Below are 17,025 nucleotides of genomic sequence, written 5' to 3' on the forward strand. Positions count from 1 at the left end.
AACTTTGACTGTAAACATAGCCGAAATTGCGAATGGAATAGGACAAGATGGGTTCGAACAGATAGAATTAAGTGACATTCAGGAATTGCTTGAATCGCAAGATGAAGATTTGACTGAAACCAACTTGGAGGAAATGTTAAATTCACAGCCCATTGAAGAAGAGACTTCAACAAGCACTAGAAACGTGACATTTAATTTGAAAAACCTTAGTGAAGGTTTAAGAATGGCAAATGAGCTTTATGATTTATTTATGAAAATGGATCCGTCTATGGAACGAAGTCTTATTTTTAAGAGGCAAATTGCTAATGCCACTGCTGAATATCAGTCTGAATTGAAGGAGCTTTTAAAAACTGCCAAGCAAGAAAAAATTACAAAATTCTTCAAACCATTGCCTAAGCCTGAAGATAATAATTAATCAATATGGTCAAAAACTTCAATTACAGTAAACTGATTTTTTATATATGTGTTTTTTTTTATTTTGTCACCTAGGAACGTATCCCCTATAATCCCATATAAATTACCATTCCGTATTCACGGTTTCTGTATTCGCGGCATATTATGGAACATATACCCCGCGAATAAAGAGCTTTTACTGTATACAAACTCTAGCATTTAGACTTTGTTTCATAATATGTCCAATGAAGGGAATGGTACATTGTCGAAATTCTAACACTTTATTTATTAAAAGTGATTTGCTTTGGTCAGATTTTATTTTTTAATTAAGGTAAAGCAGTTCCAAAGCTAGATTTTATTGATACGAAAAATTTACAAGACATTCTAATGGTCAACCGAAACTACCGAATAAGGACATAAATTCTAACAACATTTAAAGATTTTTTTAAAAAGAAATCAACGATAAAAAGTACAGGTTACAAAGTCTCTGGGAATAAGGTAAGTGTAAAGCATCACCAATAGATGGCAATACGTTTCCTCAATCTTTCAAATGTAAATTATAGTTGAGGGTAATATGTACTACAATTTGCTCAAATTTAGGAGACGGATATTGAAACCTGGTCCAACGAAAACATGAATCAACAGTCAGAGCAGTGGCCTACACAGAATGTCATCAACGACGGGTGCCAGTACCCAACTTCATATCTCTCCAGGATCTCTGCTAGTTTTATTCAGATCTTAACACGTAAATGAATATTTTTTTTTCCATAATATAATGTAGAAAGAGGAGAATTAAGATACGGTAAGCTCTCTTTGCGTACGCCACTAAGTCATGGAATAATCCAATTATTGTATTTTGTTTAATGTAGTAAAAGAGTACGCCTTAAGTTACCTTACCACTAGATAGTATACTGTTCCGTTACTGCACAGGACTGCACCACTATTCCATTACTGCACTGCACCTCATCATGTAGCAGTACTTACCAACTGCAGCATTGATTATATCTAGTATCTGGTAGGTCACTTAGCGGACAGTTTTTGACCGTGCAAGGGTCAAATGCTCGTTTTACCAATCTCTAACAATGTAGATTTTCTTGGAGAAAGCTTTCCGCATATCTGTTCGACCAGTGCCATAATTTGTTTCATGGTCTATCCATCGTGGACCAAAACATTCGCAACCAGTCACTAGCTTTTTTTTTTTTAGTAGATGTATACTGCATGTACACATTGCCGGCTACTAATACAGCAACACTAAGGATCAGAAAAGATAGTAAAGCCAGTACTTTGGGGGAAGACACCAGACACATAATACTGTATAAGGGAAACAATTAGACTTATTGTTGTATGCTATGTGCAAAGGGAGCTTGAGAATAGAGCATTACATACAGACGTTAGTATCTCATGTAGCCGGCATGAACGTCAGTAACTGCTGCGATACTGAGAAGTGTAGAGAGAAAGAGGCTATGAATAACTCCATGGAGATATCACAAGCTATTCTGTTTCTCACGTTTCCAAAATTCATCTGTTGTAGCCACCGGAAATCTCTGATGTGCTAATCATTATAGATTATGAACAAGACGTTCAATAAGAGAGAGAGAGATCAGAAGATATCTAATGGGGTACAAGCAATCAATTGAACATGCTGTCAATCTAGAAATACTCTAATATTGAGTATTACGAATTATTTTCTTACATGAGTCGTGCATTCCCCTGTTGGAAAATAATTCCATTCAGGAACTGCAGAGGTAAAACCACAGTATGTTCCAACACCTCAGCGATGTAATACACCAATGCTGGCAATTCAACGTTCCATTAATTCATATCAGACGTGAATTGTAACGAAATGCAATGACATCTTCCAATAACGCTGAAGCCGAATCAGTGTGACGATACAAGTCCAGAATGATGCAAAACATGCTTCGTTGACACTGTATTGCACTAATGTGACCTTCATTCTATTTCAGGTAGAAGCGGAATTCTTCAGAGAGGAGGGTGCTATACAATTTGTATAAAACCTATCTATACTTATATAAATACATTACATGTAGGTATACTTCGTTGGATTCTACTGTATATTCTTTTTTATGCAAACTGCAACTGAAACAGATAGCTTTTTGAAGAAAAAATTAGTAATCATTGGACTGATTTATTCGTTTCTGTATTCCATTTTATTTTATTTTTTTCTCTCAGTATAGCGGTTTTCTAAAAATCAAAATAGTTCTCTAAAAATCAATATATAGTTTATCTTTCCTCGTAACAATAAGCTTTCCTAAGATTCTAACTTAACACCAAGTAATTCTTATAGGACTGGCAAAACTGCGTCCTCTACTAAACTGACGTGAATGCATAAGGAACCACGCTTGGGTAACCGCAATTACATCCATTTTCTTCTGTATATTTGTACGTGTATGTATGTGTGTTACCTGAAATACAAGTGGTGTATTAGGAAGATCAAGAACAATCATCAAGGACTTCTGCGAAAATATAAACAGATTCATTTTAAGTATGGTGAAGGAACCCATCAGGAAACTCTGAAGAATTACATGTGTTTCTCAGACAATTGCAGACAACAGAAGCATCTGCCAGTGATATCCGAAAAAAAAAATGCCAATCTTTTGCGAATATCAGTCATACTAATCTACCAGAAGCTCTTTTTTTTTCCGCAAGGGATGACTTCATTCCCAAATTACTACCTTACATTTATTTTTAGGCTTTAATTCTTTTCTGAAGTAATGACATGTACTGTTTTTGCTTATTCTATATAGAGAAGTAATCAACTTATTTTCAAGCATTAATTAAAAATATAAAATCTAATGATATCAAACTGATATGAACTACTATACTGTACCAATTCCCTGCAAGTAACAATAATTATGGTATCCAGGAAGGGTACAAGTTCTCCTAAAGGATCTCTCTATGATTTAGTCAATGTTATTCTCTAGGAAGTAGTCAGTATCTCGTGCATGTTATTAGTGTCTGTGTGAATGTGTGTTATTAGTAGGCAATGTTAGATGTTAGAAAAAGAGCAGTTATTCTAAAATGCCTAACAAGCTTGCCTCCTGCACACATGGTTCCAGGTTCGATTTCCGTTGGGAAATTTCCTCGGAAACAAATCCGAGTAGTAGTTCGAATCCCACTTTAAATAGTAGGCCCCGTCTCAAACAGCCTCGATTAAATAGATCAATAAATACAATAACAACTATCGTTGACTATTTGCTAATGTTAAGGATTCTGAGGTTGGTGGATGGTTCTCCAAGAAGAGAAACCGAAAGATTTCTATCGTTTTTAAATCAATACAGTCTAAGTAGTATTCCGATCAGAGTACTATAATGAGACTAGTGACAAATATGAAGTTTCTTCTTGTCAACCTCGCGAAAGTAATGCAAACATGCAACCATTCCCATGTAACCTAACCTACATCCAAAAACAGCACATGTAGACAAGTGCAGACGAGCATGACCAATGCAGATATTGACTGCACTGAATAGCTATGACATGGACCAAAAAATGTCATATTTCCGTCGGTAAATTTTGAGTCAATTTCTCGTCCCTACTTCTCCAAGTATTGAAAGAACATTGAAGAAAATATTTTAAAGAACACTTTGATTTAGCCTTTTAAACCTAATTTTTTTGAAGTAAAATCTCAAATCCGTATTTCAGTATTCTTCATTCTCACAAATAAAGGACCACCATCTAATTGAAATAGCCTAGTTACATCAGTCTCGCTTAGGATACAATGCATTGGAACAATTAGTAAGGTTGCAGAAAGGCAGATTCATCTACACGACTAGCAACGACAATATTAACGCATAGTTAAACTCGAACTCATTATAGTGGAGTTTTAATACTGCAATTCCTTAATCTGACAAGTAACACTTCCCAAGTGTAACACTCCGATTTTGATAAAATTTGATGAAATAAATAAATAGTGTTTTTTATTTTCTGGGGAAAAAAAGTTTTTAGGGGGCAAAAGCCCCCCACCCAAAATTTTGAAAGTTGACACCCGAAAGGCAAAAACAAGTGGACCGAAGTGATCGAAATTGTACACAGATATTGTTGACGCAAAATAAGGGAATACGTGTTTCTTATTTTCTTGGAAAAAACGGTTGGGTGGGCCACGGACCCTTCCAAACCTTTGATCACGAATTATACCAAAAGTGCTAATAACAGTAGGGCCTACGTCAGGAGTGCCTAAAGGACATGAAAAATTGCAACGAAACTTTGTGTAGTGATAATACGCAAAAAAAAAAATAAAAATAAAAAAATAAATAAAATAAAATAAAAATAAAAAATAAATAAATAAATAAAATAAACGATTACGTGTTTTTTGTTTTCTCGGAAAAACGGTTTTGATAGAATTTCATAAGCATTGTATTAAATCAGCCAGCTGCTTTCTAAAATTGTAATATTGTTAACTATCTTTCAGGAGTGGGGGCCGCGATATGATGTATTATGTTAAGGGAAAATCTGAACTATGTGCCTGGGAATCACGTACCAACGGTATTATTATTATTATTATTATTATTATTATTATTATTATTATTATTATTATTATTATTATTATTATTATTATTATCATTATTATTATTATTATTATTATTATTATTATTATTATTATTATTATTATTATTATTATTATTATTATTATTATTACTGAAGTTCTTGTAAATATAGGCAAAAATATCATGTAGGAGATAAGATATCATAGTGTACTTTACATCAGCAGATACAAGATACAAAGCCTGCCTTGTCCAGAATTTTACCTCCCGAAACAATAACAGGCTTCAATACTCAGTTCGCGTCGTACATGTGAAAGGAGAGAAAGAGAGAGAGAGAGACATTGCATTTATACTTATAGTATGCGATGTCACCATAGCATGGCACAAGAGGAAAAGAGAGAGGTAGCAGATAGATGTGTGCGTGTGTGCATATGTGTATACATATATATGTGTGTATTGTGATTTGAAAAGGAATGGCAAAGAAGAACGCCCCTACTTTATGTATAGGACTTAACGTTCCCGCACTGTCTGCTATAGCAGATGGTTACCCATCCTCCCCTACTACTATATCTACTCCCCCTCCTCCACATAGAATTTTTCTCCCTACTATACTCTAATGTGTATGTGTGTGCTAAAGCCCTCCCCCTCTCTCTAGCTCTTTTTCGGCCGTCGTATTCACGCGCCACGCTCCCTGCACGCGCGATGCCCCCCTGACCCCGAGGCCCTGACTGACAGTCCTACAATGAAACGGGGTGGTGTGTGCACCCCTCTCTCTCTTTTTTGTTCCCCACCTTCTCTTGGTTCAAGAGACCACCAGCCTACCCCAATTCTCCTCGGCTAGTCCGTCAGCTTGCAACAGGAGGTGGGTTGGCTTCCTGGTTTATTCCAAACACTGTTACCAACATTTAGATCAACTTTTATATTATAAAACAGTTGTGTGTGCGTGTTTCCGAAGGAACGGCGGTTAATGTTCAAGTTTCTTCCGTATTCAAAAAATACGCAGTTACATACGACGAAAGACAGTGATCGAATCGTGTTGTTATTTGGTGGCGCGACGGGCAACGGTTATTTTTGTAGGAATGAACGTGTTTCAAACGATACGCTTAAAATTTGCGCCTGTTTTGCAGATGTAATACTTTGTAGCATTGGATATTTTTTTCTCACATTTGTGGAACTGATTTTTAGAAAATGGCTACTACCCTTAGCGTAGTGACATTTGCTACATCTGGGCCACATAAACTACAAATCTTACAACCAGCTCACAACAAAAACAATATCAACAATAACAACAACAATGACAACGAAATTCAAAGAATGGACGTAAAAAGAAAACCATCGACAATAATGGTGTCTCCAGATTCAACTGCCACAGCTGTGGTAATTACCAATGGCAGTTTTGCACATACTGGTGCAACCGTTACTTCGCCGAATAATAATACTTCATTAATGACAACACCAACAAACGGGTCATCAAAAGTAAAACGACGTACTCCCACTACTTCTGGTGGAACTTTTTCGTCAGGACAACAACCTATTTCTGTGGCGCGTCGGAACGCTCGTGAAAGAAATCGTGTAAAACAAGTGAATAATGGATTCGCAACTTTAAGACAACATATCCCGATAACGTCCAGAAACAAGAAGATGAGTAAAGTGGAAACATTACGGTGTGCAGTGGAATATATAAAATCTCTTCAACGACTTCTCGATGAAAGTGATAATAATGTATCATCTAGTGCGGGGGAGGACAACAATACCAGTGCGATTATGCCTCCAGGACCAATTGTTTTTGAGCATTCAGAAGCCGTTTCAGACAGTGGTAATACTGATGACATTCCGTTAGTTGTTGACGATTATAAGGATGATGCTAGTTCGTATGGGGACACATTACTCATCCCAACTGACAGTACTCGATCGCTGCTTACTAATATTCATCATACAAATCGTCTTCCCCCACTTGTTTCGGCATTTCAACCCCATCAAGAACTGACCCTGGTTGCTTCGTCTAATTCGTTGTCCCCCACCTACAGTGACACTTCTTCCAATAACTCTTCGTGCCCTCCAGATGCTCCACCGCCTCCAGGAGGGTATCTGACGTTATTCGATTCTAAATCCGGCACAATTGACCTTCCACCTCTACGTCATCAGTCTGTAAAAAATGAAGTTACGAAAGGTGAAGTAGAAGAGAGGGATGTACTTGACGTCATGACCTGGTGGGATCAGAGGTCGAACCTTCGACAAGTGACAACATCCTGATGTTACAACCAGGTAAGAATTTATGTGTTTTTTGATAGCTATATTTTACGCTTGATTTCCTTTTTTCTACCTATAGATCACCATTTATCTTGTATAAAAAGAAGACGGGTTGGTTGGTATCTATCCCAGTCCTATTTCCTGAAGAATTATTTTCAACATATTGAAATTCAATACACATTTCAACTTAATTCAGAAAGCAATAAATAATGTTATAAAGTAAAAGTGTAATCTTTCTCGTATTGTAGTTCGAGAGATTTCTTACTTTTTATTTGATTTTTACTGTGAAATATTACTGCATATTCAGACATAAAAGTATTAAACTTTATTAAGTATATATATATATATATATATATATATATATATATATATATATATATATATATATATCATTACTTGTTTATAATTCGTTTGAAAATGTATACATAAACTGAACAAACACATATATTAGACAGTAGTATCACCATATTTGTATTAACACTGTCTTTTCTGTTGTGGTCTTGTTTGTAGAAAAATATATATTTTTTAAATCTTATATCTTCTTTTACGTGTAACCAATAGATGAAGATAATAAGAAATCCTATATTTGACTTAGCCAAGCAACATCAGTAAGTTGATTTATTGAATGTTGTTTCCCATGTTTTGATATCTTGACTTTTAAACAATTGGTTTTGAATATAGCTAGAAACGAATTACAGTTATCTAATGTTTTATTTGTTATCACTTCAGTCAAATATGCTTCATTAAAACATAAATTGAATAATAAGAGTTCAATCTTCAGGAATCTGTGGTATCTTCAGAGAGATTAAGTGAAAACACTTATATACACTAGACTTCATCTTGCAAGTTGGCACACAACGTGGAACATATGTCTTTTCTATTTGACGACTTCCAAATAATAATATCTTAGTCTTCCACGTCTGGTTTTCTCTCGATCTTCCCATCTAGCAGTATGTATTAGCCTATTATGAGTAGCGAATTAATTGACCAATCATGTTACATCTGCTTTCTCTAATGTGGCCAAAATACATTGGTTTGTTTTACTTCTTGTAATATTGCTGTAGTACCTCTCCTTTCTTCCCATTAATTATACACACACTATTCCTCTCGGCCTCTATGGAGTTTATTCTTCTTCCAGCTTCTCGCTAGAATACAATTCGAACCAAACTCAAAGTTTCAATTTTAAATCTTGGGTACACTTGCAATAAAATTCTAAGACTGTAATGTGAGTCAATTAACTCAACTTGTTTTGGGTTTAATAAAGAAGAAAAAATGGAAACTAATGTTTAAGAATGTACTATAGAAACAATATATTTCAAACACTATTTGTTGCCGCATAATTCAATTTAAAATTATTTGTTCTCCAGCTTAATATGGTGTGTATACCACTACCAAATCATTAATTTTTGACATTGATTATCTTCTTAGTGAATGAAAAAGACAAAGAAGGCAGGAAAAACTTATCCAGAGCTGCGGAGTAGATAATCTCAATGAATGTAAGAAGTTTATAAATACTTGACTGTGAATATGTACTGTATTTTTGGTTAATATTAAAAACAAATTACAACTATTAATACCAGGCACTTTCTTAGTAATAATAGTTGTTACTTTGTTTCTAATGTCATTAACAAAAAGCGCCTCTAAACGTATCAATAAAATTATTGAAGACATAGGCGCCGACTTTGGGGGGCAGGACACTTTTTGTCCCCCCAATATTTAAAGGTGGGGTCCTCTCCCCCCCCCCCAATATTATCCATTCGAGGAAGAATTAACAAAGAGGAGCAAGAATTTCTGTCGTAAACTTTGACGTGCCTTTAATTCAACATTATGAACATCCTTCGTATTCGATAGAAAACGCCGTTTTCAAAACGGTGTTTAGAAGAGCACTGAAGCGTCAATTAACATCCTGGCACCACTGATATGACAAGTAAAGATCAATGAACAAAAAAAAAAAAAAAAAAAAAAAGTCGGGGGGGCGGCAACAAGCAGTTGATAGCAAAGCAGATTGAATATGATGATTATGATATTTATTCATTGTATCCCCCCTCTCCAATATCTTCTTCAAGTCTTTGCCTATGATTGAAAAAATGAAATGAAATCTTTGAGTTTTACGTCCTACGGTTATGCCGGTTGGGCTAAAGGAGACGGTGAAGATGAGAAATGAATGAAATGGTGGAATGAAGAAAGTGGGAGGAAACGAGAGAACCCCGAGAAAACCCACGAGCACGGTGTTTGTCCACCACAAAGTCCACACGGCGCGAGCTGGGATCGAACCCAGGGACCCTAAGCAGGGATGCTTTACCACTGAGGCACCACGCCCCCCGTCTATGATTGAAGACCTGTCCGAACTGTTAATACTCAAAATTATATAATGAGTGGTCTTCGATAACTATATAATGGTTAATATTAACTGGCGTAAATCTCAAATTTAATTTACGGTTTTGAGTAGTTCAGCCAGGTTTTTAATCCCATAGATTTATGAGAAATTATTTTCTTTAAAAAGAAATTGAAATTAAAATGACTTAACCTTACTCATTCCGTTTTAATTCTTTAAAATGATCTTTACTTTCTGAAAATTAAATTTTGTGATTTAGAATTTTAATAATTAGCAATAATTTGAAGAAGAAAGCAATAAAGAAAACACACATCATTAAAATTATAGTTTATTTCAAAGAAAACCATAAAACAACTATCCAAATAAGTCAATGGGGTAAAAAATAAAGTTGGCGTATGCACTCAACCCCCTTAAGAAGATATTTCAGGCGAGATTCATTTTCTTATTGAAACTTTTCATTTACTTTTCATATTAACTTATTAATAGTTTGCATAAATTATAACTGAAAACGTTATACGGAACTATGTTAAATTACACTTATTTATTTACATATACCTGTATTTCTTTTCATTATCATTTTATTTGTGAACGGACCTTGGCTTTTACACTGTTTTCACAGGCCTTTACATTGCTTTCTTAGTTATGAGAAACTATGTGTAAGTAAATGATAATATCCAGCAAACTGTAGAATTTTAGTGTAGCTTGGTTTCAAATGGTATTTCTATTACGGATGGTCAAATTACACACTCATAAACAGTGTGGCGGGCCGGCGGTATGCGTTTGCGTAGACCGGCACCCACACAAGAGAGTTTTGTAATTTCCCAAAATACTTCTATTTAGTCAACCAAAGTTTCTGCAAAACACCAACTATAACTCGAGCGGTAAAGTTATACTGGAAACAGGAACTCAGCTAACAAAACAGTCTGAAGAATCTTAGTATTACACGGTAGCGTTGGCCGTGGCCAAGACTTATCTTCTAATGGAAACAATGGAATCGTTATCCTGATTAAGGTTTTATAACCAAACAATCCTTTGGGATATCTCTTGAAACAAAACTCGACAAATATGTTCCTTGCAGTAAGCCTGCAGTTTATTGGCTCTAAGCAAATTACAAGAACCAGAGCCGGGGCGATAGTGTAAGTACTGTGTCTATATATAAGAGAGTTTAACTTACGTGGCGACGTTCCAATAGGTAGTAAAAATAACTCACTGAATGTCACTGAATAAAACAAACTAACTGTAGCACTTTTCACAAATAAAACAAAACTGCACTAGACTGGGAGGGCACGAATCAGTCCTAGTGGGTAGGTAGGTAAGAGGTATACTATTTGATCTACCGGTCTGCGAACAGACATCAAATAGGGTAGGCTACCAGAGGTTAGGAACAGGTTACCGTTTGATCTACCGGTCTGCGAACAGACATCAAACAGGGTAAGTGTAAAGGTTACCGTTTGATCTACCGGTCTGCTAGGCAGACATCAAACAAAGTTGGTTACCAGAAGGAATTAAGGTTACCGTTTGATCTACCGGTCTGCGAACAGACATCAAACAAGGAAGGTGTAAGGGTTTACCGTTTGATCTACCGGTCTGCGAACAGACATCAAACAGGGAGTCACTATTTGATTACCGGTGCGTTTTAGGCCAGCTAAGCAATAAACTTAGAGTCTGTCAAAACACACATCAAATAGGGGTGCGACAGAACTTTAGCCGTCAACTTCCTAAGCTTGCCAGCAGTTTCTGGAGCGAGTCCGGGCTGAAGCGAAACTTGCGGAAGTAGATTGCCAAGTTCGGAAGGAGGTAACTTTAGCCGTCAGTTTCCTAAGCAGACCAGCAATTATGGGAGAACCCTGGCTGAACCGTCTTGCTTTCAGAAACAGATTGCCAAGTTACTGTGAGGATTAGGTAGGGTAGTACTTTGACCGTCAGTTTCCTAAGCCGACCAGCAATTATGGGAGAACCCTGGCTGAGCCATCGAGCTTTCAGAAACAGATTGCCAAGTACTGGGTAAACCAAGGTAGTGAGGTAGGTAACCAAGAGATTGAGTAGGCAGGCCTCCGTAGAGGCAGAGAGGTTTGAAGGCAGAGGGATGGACAACTAGAGACTTCTTCGTGATAAGTTCCTGAACTGAGACGTACCTAACGAATTGCGTACTCCTCGTAGTCTGCACGTCTCTGAGGGGTTCAGGAGAGGGACGTTGTCCGACGAGAGAGGCCAAAACACGCGTTTTTAAGGGCCTCGGTCGGAGGTGCAAGCGGCACCAATTTACGGTCTGTGTGCAAAATAGTAACGTGAGCAAACGTTGCACTAGGACCGTAAGGTCAGAGGTTGAGCATGCGTGGAGATCTAAAAAGTACCTAGGGCGGAGCCCGAAGGGGACCCGTATCCTGAAAAGAAAGATTATTGGCTTTGCACACGGTTCGGGTGCACAAGGAGCTCGGAAGAGTTCCACTCTGAGGGGCGGAGACGCTAGCTATTGGAACGAGCCATGCCATTAACATCTAGATTGGCTAGAACAAGGTGCCTTGGGCGGAGCCAGGCCAAAGATAAGATTGTGTGTGCGCGCATGCGTGTGCGTGTGATGTGTAGTCCTTGAGTTTAGGTGTGTGAGCCCCTTTCTCTGGAAGAATGATATTACATCGAGATATTACAGAGAATTGTACAAATAGTATCTTATACTATAAACATATACTAAACATAAAAGATTTCAAGTAATAAACTTGAAAGGTTTTATACATCATGAACTCAAGACCCTTCAACAGTTTATCTTACTTGTTTTCGACCAAAGACATACATATATATTTAATGTTTTCGAAGAACGAAAAAGAATCTTCTTTTTAGAAGCAAAAATGACATTTAAAAAGATACACAATCTATATGGGTTTTCTTAACAGTATTCTACCACTAATAATAATAATAATAATAATAATAATCTAACTTGTTAAAAGACTACATAAAAAAAACTAAGCTTCTGTATCGAACCAGAAGGGGAGAATGTTTATCTTAACTGCTGTTGACCTACAGGTCAGAAAGGGGGAACTCGCTGGCGAGACGGAAAGCAGACAGAAGGTCTGGTTTACAGCTAGGGAAAAAAAGAACACTCAACACGAATTTGTATTTTTAAAGAAGTAAATGAATACGAATTCTGTTGCAGGTTTTAAAAATGAAAAAAAAAGAATATTTATTCGCAAAAAGAAATGGCGAATTTGCGGTTCCACTACAGTCCTTCCTCCTAGGGAAAGAAAAATTTTAACTGGAAGGCAAAATTTAAATTTTAACTGTAAGGCAAAAATTTTTCGTACTAACTACAATCAAAATTTGAAAAAAAAAAAATCCAAAATTAAATTTTAACGATAGTTCCTAGACCTAGTAACTCTCTGATTGAGATGAGGTGAATCATAATCTTGTGATTCTTCGTTAAAAGTTATTTCACCAGAAGCAGCTCGATAAGTAGCATTAAGAGCTGGACTATTTGATTGTACACCTGCAATGATTGTTGGCTTAAAACATATGGTTTTGATACAGTCTGAATTACACCATTTATTCCTATGTCTACAACAATTAAACTTAAAACTACAATACACACAAAGAAATATCAGAATAGTAAACATGATTATATAAGTCAAAATAGAATAAGAAAATACATGATTACTTTGTCTTATCTGCCATTCTTGTTCATTAATTAATTTTTCAACATCCTCAACACGATGGCTGGCATATTGTAAATCTGTAACTTTGTGTATGATATGATTTAACGGCAAAGTAAATTCCATATTCTTAATATTGATCTTTGAGTCTGAGAATATACAACAATCAATGCTATCATTTAGTAGTGGAAGCAAATCTTTACTTGTACTGTTACTTACATATATTTCCTGAGAACTGATTAAGGAATTTGGATCATAAGCTTTACAGTTTTTATCTAAGGTTAATTTCTTACAAGTATTAAACATATGTTCATCAATCTTACAATATTATGGTAAGATTGCTTTGATACTTCAATAATCAAATACGGATTTTGAGGCTGTATAAAGAAATACTTATTGTCTTTAAGCTCAGTTGGAAATGGAATTAATTTATACATATTAAATCTTAAACCATCAGTAAAAGGTAAACTAATAACATAACCAAGAATTTTTCTGATTGATGAAAACAATTGATATAGATGTATTTATTAATGTATGACATGCAAATTCATATATGTCTGACTACGAGTATTGACTACGTTTAATAGTTTTCAAAAGACTATTTAATAATAATTAACATATGAAATGACATCTGATTTAATTATCGTAAATAATTAAATAAGAGTCATTGATAATTAACATCTGAAATACCAAAAATGAGAATTTTTTTAGATTTCAAACACCCAAATTAAATTTATGAAGTTAATTAAATATTCCTCTTTGGTTTTTCACCATGTATATATTTTTTTAGTTTTTTAATTAGCTCAACCTTGTGGAGTTTTCGGGTGATTACACTTAATTAAAGTTCTCGATGAGAATACCCAGAACATATGACCAAAAGTTTTTTTTTTATATATATATATAATCAAGCAAGCAGACAAGGAGAGAGGATGTCTCATGATGGCTGCGAACAAAAATGGAAACTACATTACCTACTAATAGTATCTACTAATAATATAACTTTAACCTATTAGCATGAACTACAAATGTTTTTCTTCGATTAGCAATAGTACAATTAACACCTTTAACTTTAACTACTTTGTATGGACCGATCCACTGTGAACCCAATTTCTTGGATCGTCCTCTTCTAACAGATTCATCTTTAAGTAACACTTGATCGCCTACTTTAAACAATTGTTCTTTATGAGAGGCGGTCTTATCATATTGTTCTTTGTTTTTAACCTTAGCTTGTTTCAGTTTTGTTCTAGCTAACTCGTAACTGTTCTGAAGCTTCTGCTTTAGGGTTTTGATGTAATCATCATACGCGTAATTAATGTCGGTAGTTTGTTTCTGTAATATACCAGGGATGTTAGCCATCCGGCCAAACATCAACTCGTGTGGAGTATAGTTAGTTACTGAATGTGGAGTTGTATTGTAAGCAAAAGCAGCGTATGGCAACCAGACGTCCCAGTCCAGTTGGTTTTCAGACACATAATGCCTCAGATACTCAGCAAGAGATCTATGAACTCTTTCAACGAAGTTAGCTTGAGGGTGGAATGCACTAGTATGTAGTTTCCTAATCTGGAACATGCGACACATTTTCTTAAAGGTATCGCTCATAAAATTAGTACCTTGATCGGTTAAAATGGTTTGAGGTATACCGAAAACACAAACAATTTTCGTCACAAAGGCTTCAGCTACGGTTTCTGCATCTTGTTGCTGTAGGGGAATGGTCACTAAATATTTCGATAATTCATCTTGGCATGTTAAGATGTATTTGTTTCCGAGAGAACTCTCAGGAAACGGCCCTACAAGATCTAAAGCGCATTTCTCAAATACTACTTCAGGAGTGGTGGTCAAAACCATGGGAAGTTTGACATTAGGTTGGGTGAGTTTGTTCTTTTGACACGACTCACATTTCTTTATGTATTCTTCGACATCGGTGTTTAGTCTTTTCCAAGATTTCGGATCGATATTGTTCATTTCTAAGTACGCTTTGATTTTAGCTATAGTTCGATGAATACCTTGGTGTCCACCGGTAGGAAGGTTGTGAAACTCTTTCAGAATTCTACTCTTTGTTTCTTCGTCAAGGGTGGAAGGTTGACCTTCTGGATCGGGGTCTAAATATGCAATACGACTCAATGCATCAGCATTGGTATTACGGACACCTGCTTTATAAACAATCTTATAATTATATTCTTCTAGCTTAATTCTCCATCTTAAAAGTCTACTACTAGGATCTTTTACACTAAACACCCAAAGTAAAGGTTTATGATCAGTCACAAAGGTGGTTTCCTTTCCAAAGATGTATGGGCGGAATAGTTTGGCAGCCCAAACTATCGCAAGTAATTCACGTTCGGTTGTGGAGTAATTTCTTTCAGCATTATTAAGTGTACGACTAGCGTAAGCGATTGGTTTGTCTTGGCCAATTTGGCCCTGGGACAAGATAGCTCCAATTGCGACTTCTGAGGCGTCACAGGTAATAATAAAGGGACGGCTCATGTCAGGATATTGAAGGAGAGGTGGTGTTGTCAATTTTTCCTTCAAAGTCTGGAACGCTAGTTCTTGTTTAGTTTCCCACTTGAATGGAACATCTTTCTTTAACAAAAGGGTGAGAGGTTTGGCTATATTGCTATAGCCTTCAATAAATCTACGGTAATAAGAACTTAATCCTAAAAATCCACGCAATTGCTTGACATTTTTCGGATGCGGAAAATGTAACACTTTCTCAATTAAGCGAGGGTCTGGCTTCAGACCTTGATCTGTTATTTGATGTCCTAAATATGTTACTTCCTTCCTAAGAAATTCACACTTATCAGGCTGAAGTTTGAGGTTATAGGTTCGAAACCTATCAAATACAAGTTTCAATCTTGACATATGTTCCTTTAAGTCTCTACTATAGATACAACAATCGTCTAAATACGAAAAACACTTTAATCCTTGCAATCCGGATAGAACAATATTCATCATTCTCTGAAATGTTGCGGGGGCACCGCATAATCCAAAGCTCATACGATTATACTCGTAATGACCATATGGTGTACTGAAGGCGGTCTTACTACGGTCTTCAGGTTTAATTCTAATCTGTTGGTACGAACTGGCTAAATCCAAGGTCGTAAAGTATTTCGATTGCCCTAACTGATCTAGTATTTCTGTAATATTCGGTAAAGGAAAGCTATCTCCAATAGTAATCTGATTAAGCCTACGAAAATCTAAACATATACGAATCTTAGGTTTGCCTGATGCGTCCATCTTTTTCGGCACTATTAATATTGGAAAATTCCAAGGACTCTTGCTTGGGGAAATTATACCTTCATCTAACATCTTGTCGATTTGATTTTGTACTTCTGCCTTATGTACCTCGGGAATACGGTACGGTTTCTGAGTCACGACTGTACCTCGTTTGTCGGGATGAATGGGGATGCTATGTTCAATCACATCAGTATAGGAGAGTTTGTCTCCCTCTAAATAAAATAAATCATGATATTCTTCACAATGCGACAGTATTAACGCTTTCTCTTCTGGATTCAAATGGTCTAATCGCAAGTTCTGCCTAAGTAATTCTAAACGCGATTTTAACCCGTTAGTTTGACTTGCATTGTCAGATTTGCTCAATGCATAAACACTATGAGATTTTGTCATATCAAGAAGTGGTTCAAAATCTAAAGAGATTGGAGGAATTTGTACGTCTACCTCATTTTCAGTCAAATTCAAAATGCTAGTTATACATTTGTTATCGGATGCTTTAACTATAGCGTCTGGCAGGAATACACCGTCTGCCAAAGTACGTTTGGACAAAAATCCTATCCCATTATTTTCAGTCTTAACTTCAATTAGCTTTTCAGTACGTGCTGGGATCTTTACTTTAGTTCCTACATCAATTTTCAATTCAGCTTGTCCGTCATACGAAATTACACAATGATGT

General features: G+C 36.0%; 1 protein-coding gene across 1 annotated transcript in view; it reads left to right on the forward strand.

Moving 5' to 3' along the window:
• The first annotated feature begins 5,688 nt into the window (after positions 1 to 5,688).
• The window catches only part of LOC145680862 (uncharacterized), a 52,051-nt gene continuing 40,714 nt past the window's right edge, over positions 5,689 to 17,025 (forward strand). The window contains exon 1 of the mRNA XM_081751995.1: positions 5,689 to 7,157. Coding sequence (XP_081608121.1) covers positions 6,081 to 7,145 — 1,065 coding nt within the window. The 5' untranslated portion in view covers positions 5,689 to 6,080 and the 3' untranslated portion in view covers positions 7,146 to 7,157. The remainder of the gene's footprint in view (positions 7,158 to 17,025) is intronic.

This window comes from Thermobia domestica, chromosome 3, assembly GCF_964235325.1.
Source record: "Thermobia domestica chromosome 3, izTheDome1.hap1.1, whole genome shotgun sequence".
Lineage (NCBI taxonomy): Eukaryota > Metazoa > Arthropoda > Insecta > Zygentoma > Lepismatidae > Thermobia > Thermobia domestica.